General features: G+C 50.8%; 1 protein-coding gene across 1 annotated transcript; it reads left to right on the forward strand.

The window, feature by feature from the left end:
- The first annotated feature begins 11,014 nt into the window (after positions 1 to 11,014).
- LOC120712535 (respiratory burst oxidase homolog protein E-like) lies at positions 11,015 to 18,717 on the forward strand. The gene is made up of 14 exons (XM_039998333.1): positions 11,015 to 11,990; positions 12,085 to 12,244; positions 12,413 to 12,461; positions 12,645 to 12,758; positions 12,863 to 13,354; positions 14,726 to 15,136; positions 16,262 to 16,357; positions 16,874 to 16,989; positions 17,087 to 17,257; positions 17,354 to 17,513; positions 17,602 to 17,790; positions 17,878 to 18,006; positions 18,118 to 18,196; positions 18,295 to 18,717. The coding sequence occupies exons 1-14, from the start codon at positions 11,258 to 11,260 to the stop codon at positions 18,402 to 18,404; spliced, it is 3,009 nt and encodes a 1,002-aa protein (XP_039854267.1). The 5' UTR covers positions 11,015 to 11,257; the 3' UTR covers positions 18,405 to 18,717.
- The last annotated feature ends 94 nt before the right edge of the window (positions 18,718 to 18,811 follow it).

The following is an 18,811-nucleotide window of genomic DNA, read 5'->3' on the forward strand; positions in this document are numbered from 1 at the left end:
GACGCTGCAGCTGAGGAGAGGAGGGCCGTGGGGGTCAGTGTGGTCGGGGTGGTGGGTGCGGAGCTCGGAGGCGCCCCTTGGCCCTTTTTATAGGCGGCTAAGGCGGTGGAGGCGAGGGTGCGGTGGTGGCGGGCCGACGGACTCCGCGACCGGCCTTAATGGCGGTGGGGGTCGGCTCGGCGCGTAGCGAGGGCGGCGGCAGCTGGGCGGTGGCGAGGCGACGTGACGCCTCGGGCGGGCGGCGACCGTGCTGCGTCAACAGCGGCAGTGGGCGGCGAGGTGACGCGAGGCGGTGACCGTGCGCAGGCGGTGCTATTCCGAGGTCGCCGGCGTTGTGCGCCCAGGGCGTCGGTGCGTGCGTGCGGGTCGCGGGCGAGCGGCATGGCACGGGGTGCGCGGGCGGTCGGGTGCGCGCGCGTCGCGGTGCGCGCGGGCCGATGGCCGCGGCGTGGCGCGGGACCGGTGGCCGTGGCGTGGCACGGCTCGACGCGGCAAGCGCGTGCGTGCGGGCGCACGGCTCGGGGTCGGCTCGGCGCGGCGCGGTGGTCGGCCAGGGAGGGTTGTGCGGGGCAGGCGGCGGTGCCAGTGGCGACGCGGCGGGCGCGCGCGTGCGAGACCGCGGCGTGGCGTGTGCGTGCGCATGCGTGGCGGGTCGGGGTGTGCGGGCTGGGCAAGCGGGGCACAGCCGGGGGCGCGCGCGGCCGTGGGGCGAGGTCGGGGACCGGGCGGCGTGCGCGCGGCCTCGCAGGAGGCGAAAGAGAGAGAAGGGGAGGGGCCTGGCTAGGCGGAGCAGAGCGGGGAGGGGGGGGTGGCGCGGAAGGCGGCGCACGGGAGCAGAGAGGGAGGAGGAGGGAGGAGGGAAAGAAAGGGAGAAAAAGAAAAAGGGAGGAAGAAATGGAAAAAAGGAAAAAAGGAAAGAAAGGAGAGAGGGAGAAAGAGAGAGAGCAGGATTCGCGGCGTCACCGGCGCTCGGTCGGCCACGCGCGGCGCCTGGGCGCGCGTGAGCGCGACGCGCGGGTCGAGGGAGAAACAGGGTGCTGGATACGGGTGTCGGGTCAGGTCCTTCGGGGATCGGAAGATCGGAACAGGGAGGTTCCCGGAAAGTTGGGGTTAGGGTTTTAAAGAGGGGTCGAGCTCAACGACGAGAAACATTTTTAGCGCACGATTTAATTTAGTGAGTTTCCGGGATGTTACAATAGGTATAGAGGCTAATATATTTACGTGGATATGAACAAACATGCATGCGTGAATAAACCTACATATAATTTTTCTGGCAAACCCTATCCACTTTTCTTTACCCATTGGGATACCCGCATGAGTATTGGTAATACAATTAGATGGGGCATGGGCAATGTGTGTATCAGTGTATGGGCATTGACCGCATGAGTAGCCAATCATTTCCCCATTTGAACCCATACCTTCTTTTTTGTGAAAAAGAAATGCCCGTACCCAATATTAAATGTAGTATATTGACAAATAAATTACTCTTCATGTTCTTTCACTCTGTTCGGCTGACTGTGGCTAGTGGCTGGTGCTGATTTGCTGTGAGAGAAAAGTACTACTGACTGGCTGGTGGCTAATGCTGATTTGATGTGAGAGAAAAGTACCGCTACTGGTTGCCGGCAGAATAGAGTATCGTTGTTGACTTTTGGATGTGACGTTTGACCATTCGTATTATCCTTAAAAATTATTATGTCAATATATATAGTTCTTGTATTATTTTGTCACTAAAGATATTTTTAAACATGACCTACACTTTAGGGTATTTGCACTAAGCTTTTGAATAGACAAATAGTCAAACAATATGTTGACAACCAAAATTGGCATTCGACAATACCGACCGGTCTGACCGGTACGCCCTAGCGGTCTGACCAGTCAGACGCTGTAGTCCGTCCGGCAGCAGCCGACCGGTCTGACCGGTCCAAGTGGAATCCGAGTACAACTAGGGATTTTAATAGATTTAGATCTTGTAATAGGATTTCTTGCGGGATAAGTCCACCCCACCCTATAAATATAAAGGGTCACGGCCGATTAGGTATCCAATCGATCAAATCAATACAACTTTTATCTTTTTACTTTTCTCTTGCCCTAGCTTTTCCAATCTACTATTTATTGTTCCTCCGTCGTCTCTACGTCGATTGAGGGCGTTCTAGGTGGCCTGCCGATCCTAGAACAATCCTACGTGCGCATGCCCCGACGGGTCCTTCCCGGGCGACGTTCGTTGGTCTCACCGCCGGCCTGCTCGGCGACAACCGGTCTGACCGGTATACCCGACCGGTCTGACCGGTCTGAGCATCGGCGCTGCATTGTGCCGTCGCTCGCTGCGCGTTCAAGCATTTTCGTGTGTTGGCCCTAGTTCTGCGCCAACATATTTTTGGCGACTCCGCTGGGGAAAGAATCAATCGGCTGCCATGGCCGGTAAAATTCCTAAACCTAGCGATGTTGATGCCGCCAACATCCAAAGGCCGACTGTTCAGCAACTTTCGGCCGAACAACAGAAGGCTCTCGATGACATCCAGAAGAAGATCAGAGAGGAGAAGGAGAAGTAGATCCAGAAGCTGGAGGAAGAAGCCATGAAGCAGTACATCTCGCACTTCTCCATCGACCGACAAGGGAAGGTCATGACGGATGCCGGCTTCGATGCTTCACAGTTTGAGGTAAAATTCGATGAGAGCGAACAGCCCGTTCTTAATTCTGAAATAGCTAATGTTATAGATGATGCTGTTTCTTCTCATGTGAATAATAAGTTGGAATTTATTGGTCAAAATATGCATGATATATTTGATGACCGTTTTAGCCTAATTGAAATACATCTTGGTATGAAGTCTGTCAGTAATAATGCGTCTACATCTAATACCGATAAGATAATTCGTGGTTCGGCAATTCCAACTAATAATGCTATTGTGACTAATTCGGCTAATCAGCAAAGCCGAATTAATTATAATGCATCACCTCATGCCAATGTGCCATATGGGGCAGCAAGTTCGTTGCGACCTTCCACACTGCCGAACTTTGCTCAACCTATTAGTACACCGATCACAAATCGGCTTAACGCCGATGATGTTGGATCAGGTAGTATCAAAGAGGAGGTGATTAAGATATTTCGGTAAACTTTTGGTATAGAGCCTAAAGCCAAATGCCGATTTTATCAAAGGCCATACCCTGAGAATTCCGATTATGTTGCATATCCTCAAAGGTTTAAAATTCCTGAATTTGTTAAATTCACTGGTGATGATAGTAGAACTACATTGGAGCATATAGGTCAATTTATTATACAATGTGGTGAAGCTAGCACTAATGATATTTACAAATTAAGGTTATTTCCTTTGTCTCTATCAGGTGCTGCATTTACATGGTTTATTTCATTGCCACCCAATTCAGTTTTCACTTTTGCTGATTTAGAGCAAAAATTTCATGATTATTTCTTTAGTGGTGAAACTGAATTGAAATTGTCACATCTCACATCGGTTAAGCAAAAGATACATGAAGGTGTTTCTGAATATATTAGAAGATTTAGAGATACTAGAAACCGATGTTATAGTTTGACAATTTCTGATAGAGATTTAGCTGATCTAGCTTTTGCTGGTTTACTTGATTTTCATAAAGCAAAGCTAAAGGGACAAGAATTTCTAGATGTTAGTCAAGTCTTACAAAAAGCTCTGGCTAATGAAAGCCGAGCTAAAGAAGCTAGAGATTCTCAAAAGTCCAATGAAAAACCTAATCGTCCTGTTTATGTGATCGGATGTGATTCCAATTGTTCGGACGATGAAGCTAAAGATGTTTATACCGCTGAATTTGTTTGGTCCTCTAATGATAAACTTTGCGCTTGCGGTTCTCTTAAGCCGATTCCTAAAGATCGGCAAGAAAGATTTACTTTTGATGTATCCAAATGTGAGAGGATATTTGATGAATTAAATAAGAATGGTTACATCAAGATGTCGCATGTCATACCGCCGCTTGAAGAATTAAAGCGGCGAGCTTATTGCAAATTTCATAATACTTTCTCTCATGCGACTAATGATTGTAATGTACTTCGGAGACAGATTCAATCGGCTGTTAATGAAGGCCGAATAATTGTTCCACAAATGAAGGTGGATCAGAATCCTTTTCCTGCACATACACATGTGCTTGAATTGAGTAATCCTAAAGTGTTAATTCGGCCAAATCAAGCCGAATCAACAAAAGCAAAAAATATAATCATTGGTGAAGAAAGGCCTGAGCCTTCGAAATCTCATCAGGAAGCTCCAGCAAAGAAGTCTCTGAAGATTCATTGAAGAATTCAACGCTCGGGGGGCAAGAACAAAAGAAGGGCGACAGGTCTGCTCAGACCGGTCTGACCGGTCTGGAGACCGGTCTGACCGGTCGATCTGGAATTCCTGGAAAGAATTCCAGAAACAAGAAAGAAAAAGAAAGGCCGAGTTTTAAAGAACTCTTGGACAAATATGAGAAGAAAGGAGTCGTCCAGAGGCAGAGGGAACGGCCGGACAAAGTCAAAGATACAAATCCGTCATCGTCTCAAAAGCAATCGAGTTTGAGATAAGGTAATTCATTTAATGGACCGATTGCTCCATGGTATTGCTGATATCCTTGTTATATGTCTTTGGATTATAGTAGGATGCACATGCAGTCATATTATATTTATTATCCTCCTATATATCCAAGCTTTGCTTCACAAAGACCGATTAGCGATAACCTGGTTAAAAAGAACATTGATTGCAACAAGGAGTGTGAGAAGAACATAAAACAAGATTCAAAATATCTACAGCCGAAGTGGTGTCCTTCAGGTTTGTCTCACACCCAAAAGAGAAGGCTGCAAAGGATGCGCAAGAAAGAGTCCATGGAACAGCAAGCAGAGGTTATACCAACAAGGTCGGCGACCATCAAGCAAGTATGGAAGCCCAAGCAAGTTGTTTCATCATCAACTTGAGGAAGAAGCAAGATACGGCCGATGAATTGTTATCGCCCTTAGACAATTTTGGTTCAGAAGAGTGTTCTTTGGCACACAAGCTTTGCCAAAGAACATAGGGGCATATGTTGACAACCAAAATTGGCATTCGACAATACCGACCGGTCTGACCGGTACGCCCTAGCAGTCTGACCGGTCAGACGCTGTAGTCCGTCCGGCAGCAGCCGACCGGTCTGACCGGTAGGGTCGACCGGTCTGACCGGTCCAAGTGGAATCCGAGTACAACTAGGGATTTTAATAGATTTAGATCTTGTAATAGGATTTCTTGCGGGATAAGTCCACCCCACCCTATAAATATAGGGAAAATTCGATTCATGCCACTACAACTCCGTGAAATTGGGTTTCATGTTGAAAATCATGCCACTCAATGGCATGAATTTCAACATGAAATCCAATTTCAAGAAATTGTAGTGGCATGGATCCAACTGAGCCATAAATATAAAGGGTCACGGCCGATTAGGTATCTAATCGATCAAATCAATACAACTTTTATCTTTTTACTTTTCTTTTGCCTTAGCTTTTCCAATCTACTATTTGCTGTTCCTCCGTCGTTTCTACGTCGATTGAGGGCGTTCTAGGTGGCCTGCCGATCCTAGAACAACTCTACGTGTGCATGCCCCGACGGGTCCTTCCCGGGCGACGTTCGTTGGTCTCACCGCCGGCCTGCTCGGCGACAACCGGTCTGACCGGTATACCCGACCGGTCCGACCGGTTTGAGCATCGGCGCTGCATTGTGCAGTCGCTCGCTGCGCGTTCAAGCGTTTTCGTGTGTTGGCCCTAGTTCTGCGCCAACACAATAAGATCAAAAGTTAAGGGTGACAAATATTTAGAAATGAAAGAAGTACATGAAAGGTGCATTGGTGTGCCCAGTGCCCACGGAAGAATCAAAGAGAAAAGCAATGGAAGATAGAACTAACAGGCTCATCAACTTATTATACTAATCTTATTATTCACGATTCACGATCACAACTATTATCATCGACCGGCCGAAACCCAAAGCCTAATATAAACAGTTTGCTACAAGGACACCCACCTGATCAGCGGTGCAGCTAGAAACTAGAAACGAAGACGAACTTTATCTTGTGTGCTGTCTACACTCTACACGTACGACAAAGCACAATTCATGGTGTGCCCCATGCATGTCCCAATCCGAAGTGGTCATGACGTTTCGCCTCTTCAGATCAGAGCACCCATCTCGATCGCTGCATCACCATTGCTATCAGTCTGTGCATCGGTCGATCGGCATTCGGCAGCCTAGCTATATCATCTTGTGTATGCGTGTGTGATACGTAGTATATTGCACGGCCGGAGGTTACATCATATGTGATCACTACTCTTTTGGCCTGGCACGTTGCCGTCCTACAACTACTCCGGTACGTACGTGTTTGCCCACGCATTTTGAAGTGTCAATTGTACGTGGATTCCGGTGACAAATAATTAAGTGAGGCATGAGACTCGAGGCTGGTATAATTTGTACCTAATAAAAATTGATATACCAGAAGTACCCCCTCACAAAAAGTCATACCTATGTATGAGACGTGTATGATGATCGGTAACACACTACCGGAAACCGCGAGTTCGCCGTGTGCCTTAAGGTTTGTCGTGTGCTATTCATCGGGCACACGGCGAAGAGCCAATTTGCCGTGCGTAGAAAATAAAACACACGGCGAACCAAAAGCACACGGCGAACCCACCCACAGTTCGCCGTGTGCTCCTGTACGGGCACACGGCGAAGCCACAGTTCGCCGTGTGCCACAGCCACGACACACGGCGAAGCGGGCTCCACGTGCGCCGGCCAACCACCGACGTTAACGGCCGCTCAACGCCGTCACCCTTCGCCGTGCGCCAGAGGCTAGCACACGGCGAAAACAACTCTTTGCTGTGTGCCTCTACGTAGCACACGGCGACGTGATGGCCACGTTAATGTGTTCCTAACGGCCCGCGGATGTTGTGTCCTTTGCCGTATGTTGGAGTAAGGCACACGGCGAAGAGCTCTGCTGCTGGGCCCCGCGTGACCAAGTTCGCCGTGTGCCTATCCAGGTGGCACACGGCGAAGTGGGAAATTTCGCCATGTGCCTACTTCTTGGCACACGGCGAAGTCTTCTGTCACGCCGTTAGACCGTCCTCACGACGTCAATGCCTTTTTTTGCCGTGTACCCTTGGATACACACGGCGAATGTGTTTGCCGTGTGCCCGATAAATGACACACGGCAAATTAGACCTTTGCCGTGCCTAGCGCTGTCGTCGGGGGTTCGCCGTCGGCCACCGATGGCGAAAACTTCGCCATGTGCCTACTAACCCTTTGCCGTGTGCTTGGTGCACACGGCGAATTAGCCAATTCCGGTAGTGACAGTAGCAGGTTATGCTATATAATAGTCATGTTTTCAAAACAAAAGTGCATTATCCTTGGAACTAAACAAAGGGATAGATTTATGTTCGAGGAAAAATAAAAACCATGCTTGCTTGGTCATGCAAGCTTTGCCTTACATTAATATTAGCAAAAAACACAGGGTAGTAATAATGAAACTTGTTCCAGGAGATAACTAAACAACCCGAAGTAAGCACAGTATGAGCCTTAAGCCTATCATTGTGAAGTCAAAGCCCAATTTAATCTCGAGTTGGCATCATATTCTCTCTCTTTTTTTTTGTGAAAAAAATTGAGGCTCGAGTCTATCCATGGATCCCAAAAGTACCACGTACGTGCCTCTGGTCTGGTTGTGTGCCCTACAAAATTTTTGTTCATTGTCTTGTGCCAAGAAATTAAAGTAGCTTGTCCGTTTGTAGCACGTTAGCAGCTTGTCCACCGAGTTTGCGTACTCTGGATACGTGCATACGTATGGATATACATGCACAGATTCCTAGTACTTATCATCACCCAATCGCGATGGATTGGGTCATCATCATTTCAGAACACAAATACGCCCGATAAGATTTCAGAGAATTCTTTGCTTGTTTTTTTCCAGAAATGATCATTACCTGTTACTCCCTCCATTCAGTTTTTGTTGGGCATCATAAGTGTGCTTATCAATCTATTAAATGCAACATACTTTTTTGTTGGTTCTCTATTGTTTTAACTAGGAACTCTTTGTAACTAGTTCTATTTATTGCCACAAACCATGCCAATAATAAATATACCTATTATTTTTTAATATTTAAATTTTTAAAATATAGCTATCAAAAGTGAATAGAGAGTACCTTAGCTCGCTATTTCTCTCCAACTGAACAGAAGGAATCGCCACATTAATTCTTGGTCGATTAATTGATTTCAGCTGTGGGTTTCGTGCTCATGAATGGCTTCGATTTCATTGGTTAACCATAGAGAAAAGATCGACAAGCATGTGGCAACAACTAAAGAAGGCCTGTGTTGTAGTATGGCCATGTGAATGATGATTGTCATGCCCCCATGGAGAAAAGCAGGATAGATTAGGGCTTTAAATCCAGGTTCACATGCAAAGTACACCCCATTGCTTCAAGAAGGCATGCAAATTAATTAAATGTATCGTTCTTTTCGGAGGGAAAGGCAAGTCCTGAATGCTTTCACTACGGGAAAGGTCAGTTTGCCGTGTGTCTGGACTTTTGCCGTGTGCAAATTTTTGAGCACACGGCAAACTTAACCTTTCCCGTGTGTCAAATCAAAAACACTCGGTAAAATATTTACCGTGTGTCTAGAACTGAGGCACACGGCAAAAACCTCTCCCACCCCCACTTACCCATAATTATTAACCCACACCGCCTCCTCCCTCAGATCGATACGCCACCTCCCTCCCTCCCTTCCCCCTCCTCCCTCAGATCCGCCGCCGCCCCCTACTCTCCTGCCTGCTCGCCGTCTCCCTCCCGTGCCTCCCATCCCCTCCGCTCGCCCCTCACCGGTAGTGAGGAGCAGCAGCGGGGCGAGGAGCGGCGGCGGCTTACCGGGACCGCCCGCAGGGCGCCGCGTGAACTTCGGCTCGAGCTCGAGCAGCGGTGGCGGACGGTGCGGCGTGAGGTCCGGCAGCGGCGGCCCCTGCTCCTCCTCCTCTGGCACGGCGTGGCGGCCCCTGCTCCTCCTCCAAATCCGGCGCGCAGCCCCCTCCCTCTCCTTCCCCGGATCCGGCGCGAGGCCCCTCCCTCTCCTTCCCCGGATCCGGCGCGCGGGTCCTCCCTCTCCTTCCCCGGATCCGGCGCGCGGCCCCGGATCCTCCTTCCCCGGCGGGTGGCCGCACCATCACCGTTAGGTGTGGCGGCAAGGCCGGATCCGGCCACCACCTCCTTCGGTGCTCGACGTCTACGGTGGAGGAGGGGGAGATGGCTCCGGCGGCGGCGGCGGCAGCGGCATCGGCTTACAGTGGTGGCGGCGCCGTGCGGCGGCCGGCAGGGAGCAGTGGCGGGGGTGCGGCCGGCGGTGGGGCAGTGGCCGGACCAATTTTTTTATTTACTGTTCATTTATTTTTGCCGTGTGTCGGAAACTATGCCGTGTGTCATGAGCACTTTACCGGCCGAAGTATGCCGTGTGCAATATGGGCTTTGCCGTGTGCCCCAGGCACACGGCAAACTACTCGATTCTGGTAGTGTTTAGAGCTCTCGAAGCAGATATGACTCCAGGAAACTCTGCCAAATGGTAGCTTGCAAGAAACCGAATAGATTCTCTGAGATGAACCACGGGAGTGAAAAAAGCTAGTTTCTCGTGATTCATTTAGTTTATCTTAGAGAACTACTTTCATCTAGCGTAAGGACTCCTTCGGAGAGTCACTTCCAAAGGATCTCTTCAGAACAAGCCCAGATGTCACTGTTAAGTCATGCACATTTTCTCTCTAGAGGACTCATGCATATAATCCTGCCCTGCTATAGGGATAGGGTATCTGTGTGACCCAACTAATCGATCGTTCATGAGGTTGGCGACGCCGTGCAGCCTATCTGAACACGCGGCAAACAAACTGTAATGGCCAATTTGCCCTTGAAGACAGGAAGCACCATAGTTCTCTCTTCAGATGCTAAAAGGAAGATGTCATCTGCAAATGCAAGCACCTGTCGAGATCGAGGCAGATTTGCTATCGGCCATGGCAACCGTGCTCCTCACGCTGCCTTTGCTATGCTATTGCTACCTAGTCACTCCATCAGCGTCGGTCCGTTACGCCGTGGCTTTCATAACAGAGACGCTGGCCGCTGTCAGCTCCAGCGGCGAGGCTATCATGTTTGCAAGGTTATAGGTGCAAAAAAAAAGGTTAACCATTAGTATTTTATTAGCATCTTTATGACCAATTTTCACCCCCTACTATCACACGCTGAAGGGTCTTAATCACTGCGCTTTGATGCCTCCCTGTTCCGACATATGGGCGCCATCGAAGTTCATGCCGATCGAGCTGGGGCTGGGAGCAGCACGCATTTTAGCCGCTTCTGCAGGCAAGGCTACAGGCGTAGCAGTTCAGTGCAGAACTGCAGCAGATGCAGCCAAGCAGCTCGCTACCTGCTGGATTCACCATTTCAGCTCAAACCAGAGGACACTGGCAGCTCGGCTTATCATCCTGCAGACAGCCAGACAGCACTTGCGAAGAATTCAACGGGTGCGGTCATGCAGGGGCCCACCGTTCTTCCCAAGCACTGCACGTTTTCAGACCTGAGTCTTGTATGCTGTAGACTTGCAGTTGCTCTTGCAACCTGAAAATAAAATTATAGTGCAATCTGCAGAGTAACATGGGCTAATTTGTCTGCACGATTTTTTTTTTCAAATTCCCGGAGCTGACACAAGATCAGAGTGCGCAAATTGGTCTGATCCTCCAACTTGCCCGGGTCGATTTCAGTGCTCGCTGCCTCGCCGGCTGCTGCAGTTGATCACTGCCCATTCAGTTGCTAACAAGAACAGATACATACCAAGCAAGTAGGTAGCCATGTCAGTTAGCTACCCCTGATGCAATCCTATCGCGAAGTTTTCGAGAAAAGATGGTCGAATTTTCGAGAAAAGATGGTCGGATTTTCGGGAATAAAATTCTAGCGTTGCCAGCATGGTTTTGCAAAATACAGACCCCTCTAGGGCCTCTGTACTTTTATCCGGTCCGCTTGGCAGCGTCCGCGACTCGGCGCACCGAATCCCAACCACCGGTCGCGGCGCCGAACGCCCGGCCGGGCATTATACATCGCCCTCCTGCCCGGCTCTCCTCGCCTCCCACCTCAGCGCAGCTCGCGACAAGCAGGTGATCACCTGAGCTGAGCACGGCGAGGCCGGCCGAGCACGAGCAGAGCGGCGTTCCAGGCCGCGGGGACATGCTGCGGGGGCATCAGGGGCGCCGAGAAGAAGCCTAGCTAGGGGGCCAGGCCATGTGGGCGCCGTCGCGGGGGTCGTCGTCGGGGAGCGGGCGGCGCACCTGGCGCCGGCGCATCGCGGACTACCTCGCCGACGACCAGACCGACGCGTCCGACAATGAGTCCTTCATCACGGCGAACAGCGACGAGTTCGGCGCGTCCACGTCCGCCGCGGGGGGTGGTGTCGGCGGCGGCGACGCTGGCGCCGGCGGGGAGGGAATGCTGCCGGCGTTCCTCGCGGACCAGAGCGATCTTGTGGAGGTAATGCTGGAGCTGGACGAGGAGTCCATGGTGGTGCGCAGCGTCACGCCCACCGCCGCCGCGCTCTACGGGCCCACGTCGCTGGCCGGCGGCGGCACGCCCGCGCCGGACGCGGCGGGGCGGAGCCTGAGCCGGTGCTCGTCGACGTCGTCGCGGATACGCAGGAAGTTCGCGTGGCTGCGCTCGCCGTCGACGTCGCAGCGGCACCCGCCCGTGACGGCCGCCGCCGCCGCGGCGTCCGACCAGCAGGCGGTGCGGGAGGCGGCGCTGGCGGCCCGCGAGCGGCGGCGCGCCCAGGCGCGGCTGAACCGGTCGCGGTCCGGGGCCCGGCGCGCGCTCAAGGGCCTCCGGTTCATCAGCCGCACCACGGGGTCCTCCTCCGCCGACGCCGCCGCCGGCGGCGACCTCTGGCGCCGCGTCGAGGAGCGCTTCAACGCGCTCGCGCGCGACGGCCTCCTCGCCCGCGACGACTTCGGCGACTGCATCGGTACGTGCGAAGAATCAAATCGATCCTCCGCCGTCCGCGGCCGGGATTGTTGCCGGCGCGATCGCCGTGACGCCATTGCCGCGGCTGGCTGCAGGGATGGTGGACTCCAAGGACTTCGCGGTGGGCATCTTCGACGCGCTGGCGCGGCGGCTGCGGCAGAACCTGGAGCGGATCAGCAAGGAGGAGCTCTACGACTTCTGGCTCCAAATCTCCGACCAGAGCTTCGACGCGCGCCTCCAAATCTTCTTCGACATGTCCGCCTCTCTACTACCCTACCACTCAACAATCAATCCTGTTCCTCTGTTCTGTTCATGAATCCTAGAGCTCCTTCACCCTATCAATCAACAAAGTCCTTGCTGCTTGCTCATGGCGTTCTTGGCATGAAAAATCTAATTCTTAAAATCTAATTCTTTTCAATTCAGGGTGGACACCAACGTGGACGGCAGGATCACGAGGGAGGAAGTGCAAGAGGTAATCGAGTTGGGCTCACTTGATGATTAACCAGTTGACAGAGTTTGGTTATCAGTAGTTGAAACTTGAAAGTAACATGCCAGTATCACTGGCACTGCTGTAACTATCACCTTGGGAGAGTTTACGCGTGGAATTTCACTGTGCCTAATTTGATCTAAAAGTTTTTTTTTACTTTTTCCTTAGCTGATCGTCCTGAGCGCGTCGGCGAACAAGCTGTCGAAGCTGAAGGAGCAGGCGGAGGAGTACGCCGCGCTCATCATGGAGGAGCTCGACCCGGAGAACCTCGGCTACATAGAGGTAGGTATACACTGTATACGCACGTGCAAATACGTACACCCACCCGTTGTCGCCGTACGCCGCCACGTGTCGGTGGACCTCTTGCTGACCTGCCACGTGCGCAGCTGTGGCAGCTGGAGGCGCTGCTCCTGCAGCGCGACACGTACATGACCTACAGCCGGCCGATGAGCAGCGGCAGCGCGGCGCAGTGGAGCCAGGGCCTCAGCGACGCCGCCGGCGGGCAGCCGCCGGTGGCGGCGCAGCAGGAGCAGCAGCAGGGCTGCGGTGCGCGGGCGCGGCGGCGGCGGTGGAGCCCGCGGCGCGCGGCGGCGAGGGCGCGCGCGGCGGCGGCGGAGGGGTGGCGGCGCGCGTGGGTGGCGGCGCTGTGGGCGGCGGCGATGGCGGCGCTGTTCGCGTGGCGGTTCGCGGAGTACCGGCGGTCGGCGGCGTTCCGGGTGATGGGGTACTGCCTGCCGACGGCCAAGGGCGCCGCCGAGACGCTCAAGCTCAACATGGCGCTCGTGCTCCTCCCCGTCTGCCGCAACACGCTGACGTGGGCGCGCTCCACCTGGGCGCGCTACTTCGTCCCCTTCGACGACGCCATCGCCTTCCACAAGGTAACACTACTTGCGCTCTCTCTCTCTCTCTCTGGTCTCTGCGCACTGCAGCTGACACGTGGGCCCCGCGGCAGCGTGTAATGTTTCTTTTTTGTTTTGTGTCGGGGGCGGCGGTCGTTGGGCGGTCGCCGTCGGTGGCGAGGCGCCGGCGGCCGTCGCCGTCGCCGTCGCCTTGCGTCGGGCGGCCAATCATTGGGCCGCTGCCGCGTGGGGCCGGCCCGGGCGGGCTTGGATCTCGTGCGGCGGCATTGCCGCGTGACTTTTTCCGGCCTCTCCCGGGCGGGCCGTGGCGTAGGACCAGCGTACTTTGGGCTCGCGGTGGGCCCTCGCAAAAATTCAGGCCCGAAGAAAGTCGCCGAACCGACAGGGTTCTCCACTGCCAGGTGGGCCCGCGTCCACCACTCGTGCGAGCAGAACGCGTTGAAAATGTGCGCGTAGCAGGCGTTGTTGATCTACGTCGCGTTGCATTTGCCATTTGGTCGATCGAGCTTGCTATGCTACGATTTGGTCGGGCTAACTAGTAGAATGCCAAGCTTAAATGTTGGTTTCAGTGTTCAACATGTGTGTTCAGTGTCCACCTCTACTTCAGCCATTTCATGGTGTGTTCAGTTGATGAAAAAATGTGGATGTTGGTACTGTAGCACATTTCATTATTATTTGATAAATAATATTTAATTTATATTTAATGCTTCATGCATGTGTCTAAAGATTCGATGTGACGGGTACTATAGGAAATTTTTTGGAAACTAAACAGGGCCTCACCGGTAAAATTCCAACCTAAAAAACAGTTAATTTGATAAAAAAAATAACTATGTTTAAGTCTACACTATTTTTTGTTGTTGCTATTTTCTGATTTTTTTTGAAAAAACTATTGATATATCTGTTTCAAAAGCACTTTCAGCATGTTAAAAGCAACAAAAAAAAGTCGGAGAACTGTATTTCCTGATTGCAATTAGTGGTTAGACCAACGAATACAGTTGCTACTCCTAATAAATACAGCGATTAGCCTGACAAGACGGCAAGTGTGGAGAAGCAGATTTCCTGGGCCCCTCTGATTGATGCCGCGTTATTAACGCCTCGATTCCTTTCTGAATGCGAAGCCCCCTACACGACGATGCATTGTATCTCGTTTTAGCGTGTGCTGATCAACCATGGCGACACAAAGCGAATATCCACCGACTATAATCATCTTTTCATGACTAATTATTTCATGATAGATCTTCATTATTTTTGTTTAAAATAAAAATAAAATCAGGTCGAAAGAGTACAAAAATGAAAAAAATTGAGGTTGTTACTTTTTTTTTACTTTTACCATGTACTAGTAGTAATCATGCCGAAATTGAACCACCATTACTGGGAGTTTTGACGCAGATCATCGCGACGGCGATCGCGCTGGGCATCTGCCTGCACGCCGGGAACCACCTGGCGTGCGACTTCCCGCGGCTGATCGCGTCGGGGCCCGACGAGTACCGCCTCGTGGCGCGCTTCTTCGGCCGGGACAGGCCCACCTACCGGGGCCTCCTCGCCGGCGCCGAGGGGGTCACGGGGATCGTCATGGTCACGCTCATGGCCGTCTCCTTCACCCTGGCCACGCGCCCCTTCCGGAAGCGGGAGGAGACGATGGCCAAGCGGGGCGGCGGGCGGCGGCGGCCGTTCCCGCTGGGCCACCTCGCCGGGTTCAACGCCTTCTGGTACTCGCACCACCTGCTCATCGTCGTCTACCTCCTGCTGCTCGTCCACGGCTGGTTCATGTTCCTCGCCGACAGGTGGTACCAGAGGACGGTAAGCCTCTCGCTTCCCCTTCCAACATCCCTGCCGGTTGATCTGGTTGGTGGCCTGTTCAGGTCGGATCGGACCTGGACCGTATCTGCTTAAGCATTAAGCCAGCAGTTTTCTTGTCAGCTGGCCAATCAATCACTTTCTTTCGCATCAACCTTGGGTTAACGGATGGAGGCACCAGCACTTGCAGGCATGCGTGTCCTGGGTGCCAAGCATAAAATCTATGAAACGATATAATACATAGATATAATATTGTTTTAAATAGAAAGGGTTATATTACGGAATATTTATTTTGTTTTGTCTGTAGAGTCTAGACCCCACATGGCCACACAAGCAGGAGTTTTGACTAGAACATCACCCACAAATAGTGAATGTGATCGTTGTTCAACGACATGTGGACTTGATGGTTGACACCCATGGCATGGGCAATGTGGCCTTCCTCCACATGTGTCCCAAGAGCACAAGCGCTTTAGACTTGTGCTGATCTGGCTTTTGATTGCTCTGTTTCTGATCCCTTGCAATCAGCAACGACTGTGAATTACCTGATTTTTTTTTCAGAAAAAAAATCTTTTTGCATCGCCACATGTTGGCTGGACAATGCTGCAATGATTGTAGTGACCAGACCGAGCTAGGAGTGTTCGATGTGAAGTTGTCACGGATGTGGTATCTAGGAATCGATTCGCACAAAAAAAAAGAAAAGTGCTGGGAATCAGTTCCGTCAAAGAAACTATTAATAATATATACGCTAATGAAATGCAGACGAATACAACTTTCTCGCTCGCCTATACAAGTATACAACCGCCATTCCATCCCATAGCCTGACACGGAATGAACACTCCTAGGGAATCTGACAGCTGCCAAACTGTTGAGTGGTTGAATGTTCTTGATTCAGTTCAAATTAACCTGTATTTTACTTGGATATTGGAACAATGTTCTATGCTAAAACGTTAGTACTGTAACTGAACATTGCTTTCAGCACCCTCTTTTCACCCATGCAGTGCTTTTGCATGAAATGTAGTGACACAGTCTTCACTTTATCTGAAACTCTTTATTCTCTCTTGATGTAACGGAACAATTCTCCTACAAAAAACTTGATGCTAACAGTGTGATCTCTTTGGCCATCTCCAGACATGGATGTACATTTCTGTACCGCTGGTGCTTTACGTTGGGGAGCGGACACTACGGGCCTTCAGATCCAAGGCGTACGCTGTTAAGATCCTCAAGGTAACTGAATCATCCAAGAGCTCATCTAGCATCTCATTATCTGGATCACTGGATGTCAAGCATCAGTCGGCACACTCACTGACAAAAACGATCACCCTATCATCGTCAGTTGGTCCAAAAGACAAGCAGAGTATGATATGCACCCGGGGCATGTGCAGATTTGGTTTAGTCGTCAGTTGTCTCTTGCAAATTGTTGCAACCACCATGGTCCATTGCCCTTTGGAGAATGGAAGGTTTCAGAGTCATATGAAAGGTTCTGGCATGTGGACAGTAAGGTGGGGATATGGTGCTAGGTCATGGTGGCAACTAGGATATGTAATGAGGTCATGTAGGCTTAATTGAACATTTGTCTCATTTAGAACGACTGCCCATCACTAGCTAGTCACTTCATATCAAAAGTCTCATCATTTTAAGATGAAACCAGATGACAAATATTGAACAAATACTGAAATACCTGGTAGATGGAATTAGATAACGAGGTTTATGCATGCTCTTACAGCTCTCTTATTCACTCAGGTGTGCCTTCTACCGGGGAACGTCTTGACCATAACAATGTCGAAACCTTGCGGATTTCGCTACAGAAGCGGGCAGTACATATTTCTCCAGTGTCCAACAATATCTCCATTTGAATGGTATGCTTGACTCTTCATTCATCAACCACCCTTGCCGCCAACATCCGCCATTTGGTAATTGGTGCAGTTATCCCTGACACTTTTTCACACTTGCAAGGCATCCTTTCTCCATCACTTCAGCTCCTGGAGATGACTACATCAGTGTCCACATCCAGACCAGGGGAGACTGGACTCAAGAGCTCAAGCGCATCTTTGTTGAGAACTATTTCACACCGAGTGTGCCGAGGCGAGCCGCGTTTGGGGAGCTAGGCGCGGCAGAGCAGAAGAGGTTCCGCGCATTCTCCAACCGATCCTGTTCCTCTTTTTGTCTGTTTGATCCCAGCCTGATGTAATAAAACTGAGCAACGCCTTGCTTTTGATGCAGTCCGCCAAGGTTGCTGGTCGATGGCCCCTATGGCGCCCCTGCACAGGATTTCAGGAACTATGACGTGCTACTCCTCGTCGGCCTTGGGATCGGCGCCACGCCTTTTATCAGCATCCTGAGAGATCTGCTGAACAATATCAAGCTGGCTGATGAGCTGATGGTACTGTTTCGCGTGCAGAATCCAGTTTCAGCTTTATGCGACTCAAATCTTGCTTGTCTAACTTTTCACTCTTGTCTGAACCTTTCAGGACCTGGCAATGGAGACTGGCAGGTCCGAGGACAGTGCCAACAGCTTCGGCGTGTCCACGGCGAGCAGCAGCAACAAGAGGCGGGCGTACCGGACAAGCTGTGCGCACTTCTACTGGGTCACAAGGGAGCCAGGATCATTCGAGTGGTTCAAAGGGGTGATGAACGAGGTCGCTGAGATGGACAAGAAGGTGAAGTCTCTGTCCTTTCGTGTGCCTTGACCCTGCAAATGTTGATGTATTTATGAGTTATCATGGGGTTCCTGATGGTTCAACCAGGGTGTCATTGAGCTGCACAACTATCTGACAAGCGTCTATGAAGAGCGTGATGCAAGGACGACACTACTGTCAATGGTACAAGCCCTGAACCATGCGAAGCATGGTGTAGACATTGTATCAGGCACAAGGGTAAACATATTTTATTTGAGCAAACAGAGAATCGTGATCAATCTGGGAGGAATGTGATGGACATGAATAAATGATTGAAAATTGAACATGTGGTTTGTACTCACGTTTCAGGTCAGGACACATTTTGCAAGACCAAACTGGAAAGAAGTCTTCACAAGAATCGCTTCCAAGCACCCGAATTCCACAGTTGGTAATATTTTTCGTTTTCTCTCCCTCAAATAACCACTAGCAATTTAGCATGCCTCAAGGGATTATAATTCTGATCATAAGATTGTATTATGGATGCAGGGGTGTTTTACTGTGGGAGACCTACACTTGCCAAAGAATTGAAGAAACTGTCACTTGACATGAGCCACAGAACGGGAACACGCTTTGATTTTCACAAGGAGTACTTCTGATAGAGAATGCACTCCTGAATTTCATAGTTAGTAGATACAGATAAAACAGCCACAAATTTTGCACAGATGCAAACTGACCCTCTACACCATATGTAAATGTACATAGTATAAGGCAGGGGGTAGTTAGAAGCATTTTTATTAACAAAATGAAAGGGTAAAAAACTAAAAATATGCCGTGTGTTCTCAGACAGGCATTGATTACTACAGGTATACATGTATAGCTCATAGCTACTCATTGTATGCTAAGCATGCAAGAGACTGAGGTCACCAATCTGAATGTATATCATTCAATTTGTTGTTCGTGGTTACTTTATTACTCACAAGCATTGTGCAGAATCATGCATTGTTAATTGGTTCTTCACTTATGCCTCAGATGATGAACCAACTAGCATGCCAGCACATGTTTC

Source organism: Panicum virgatum, chromosome 6K, assembly GCF_016808335.1.
Source record: "Panicum virgatum strain AP13 chromosome 6K, P.virgatum_v5, whole genome shotgun sequence".
Lineage (NCBI taxonomy): Eukaryota > Viridiplantae > Streptophyta > Magnoliopsida > Poales > Poaceae > Panicum > Panicum virgatum.

Bases quoted from the DNA above. Each gene is read 5' to 3' on its own strand.
- LOC120712535 (XM_039998333.1), top strand. From the start codon at position 11,258: ATGTGGGCGCCGTCGCGGGGGTCGTCGTCGGGGAGCGGGCGGCGCACC. The intron at 16,990-17,086 runs GTATGCTTGACT...CACACTTGCAAG, and splicing joins ACAATATCTCCATTTGAATG to GCATCCTTTCTCCATCACTT. The intron at 18,007-18,117 runs GTAAACATATTT...CTCACGTTTCAG, and splicing joins ACATTGTATCAGGCACAAGG to GTCAGGACACATTTTGCAAG.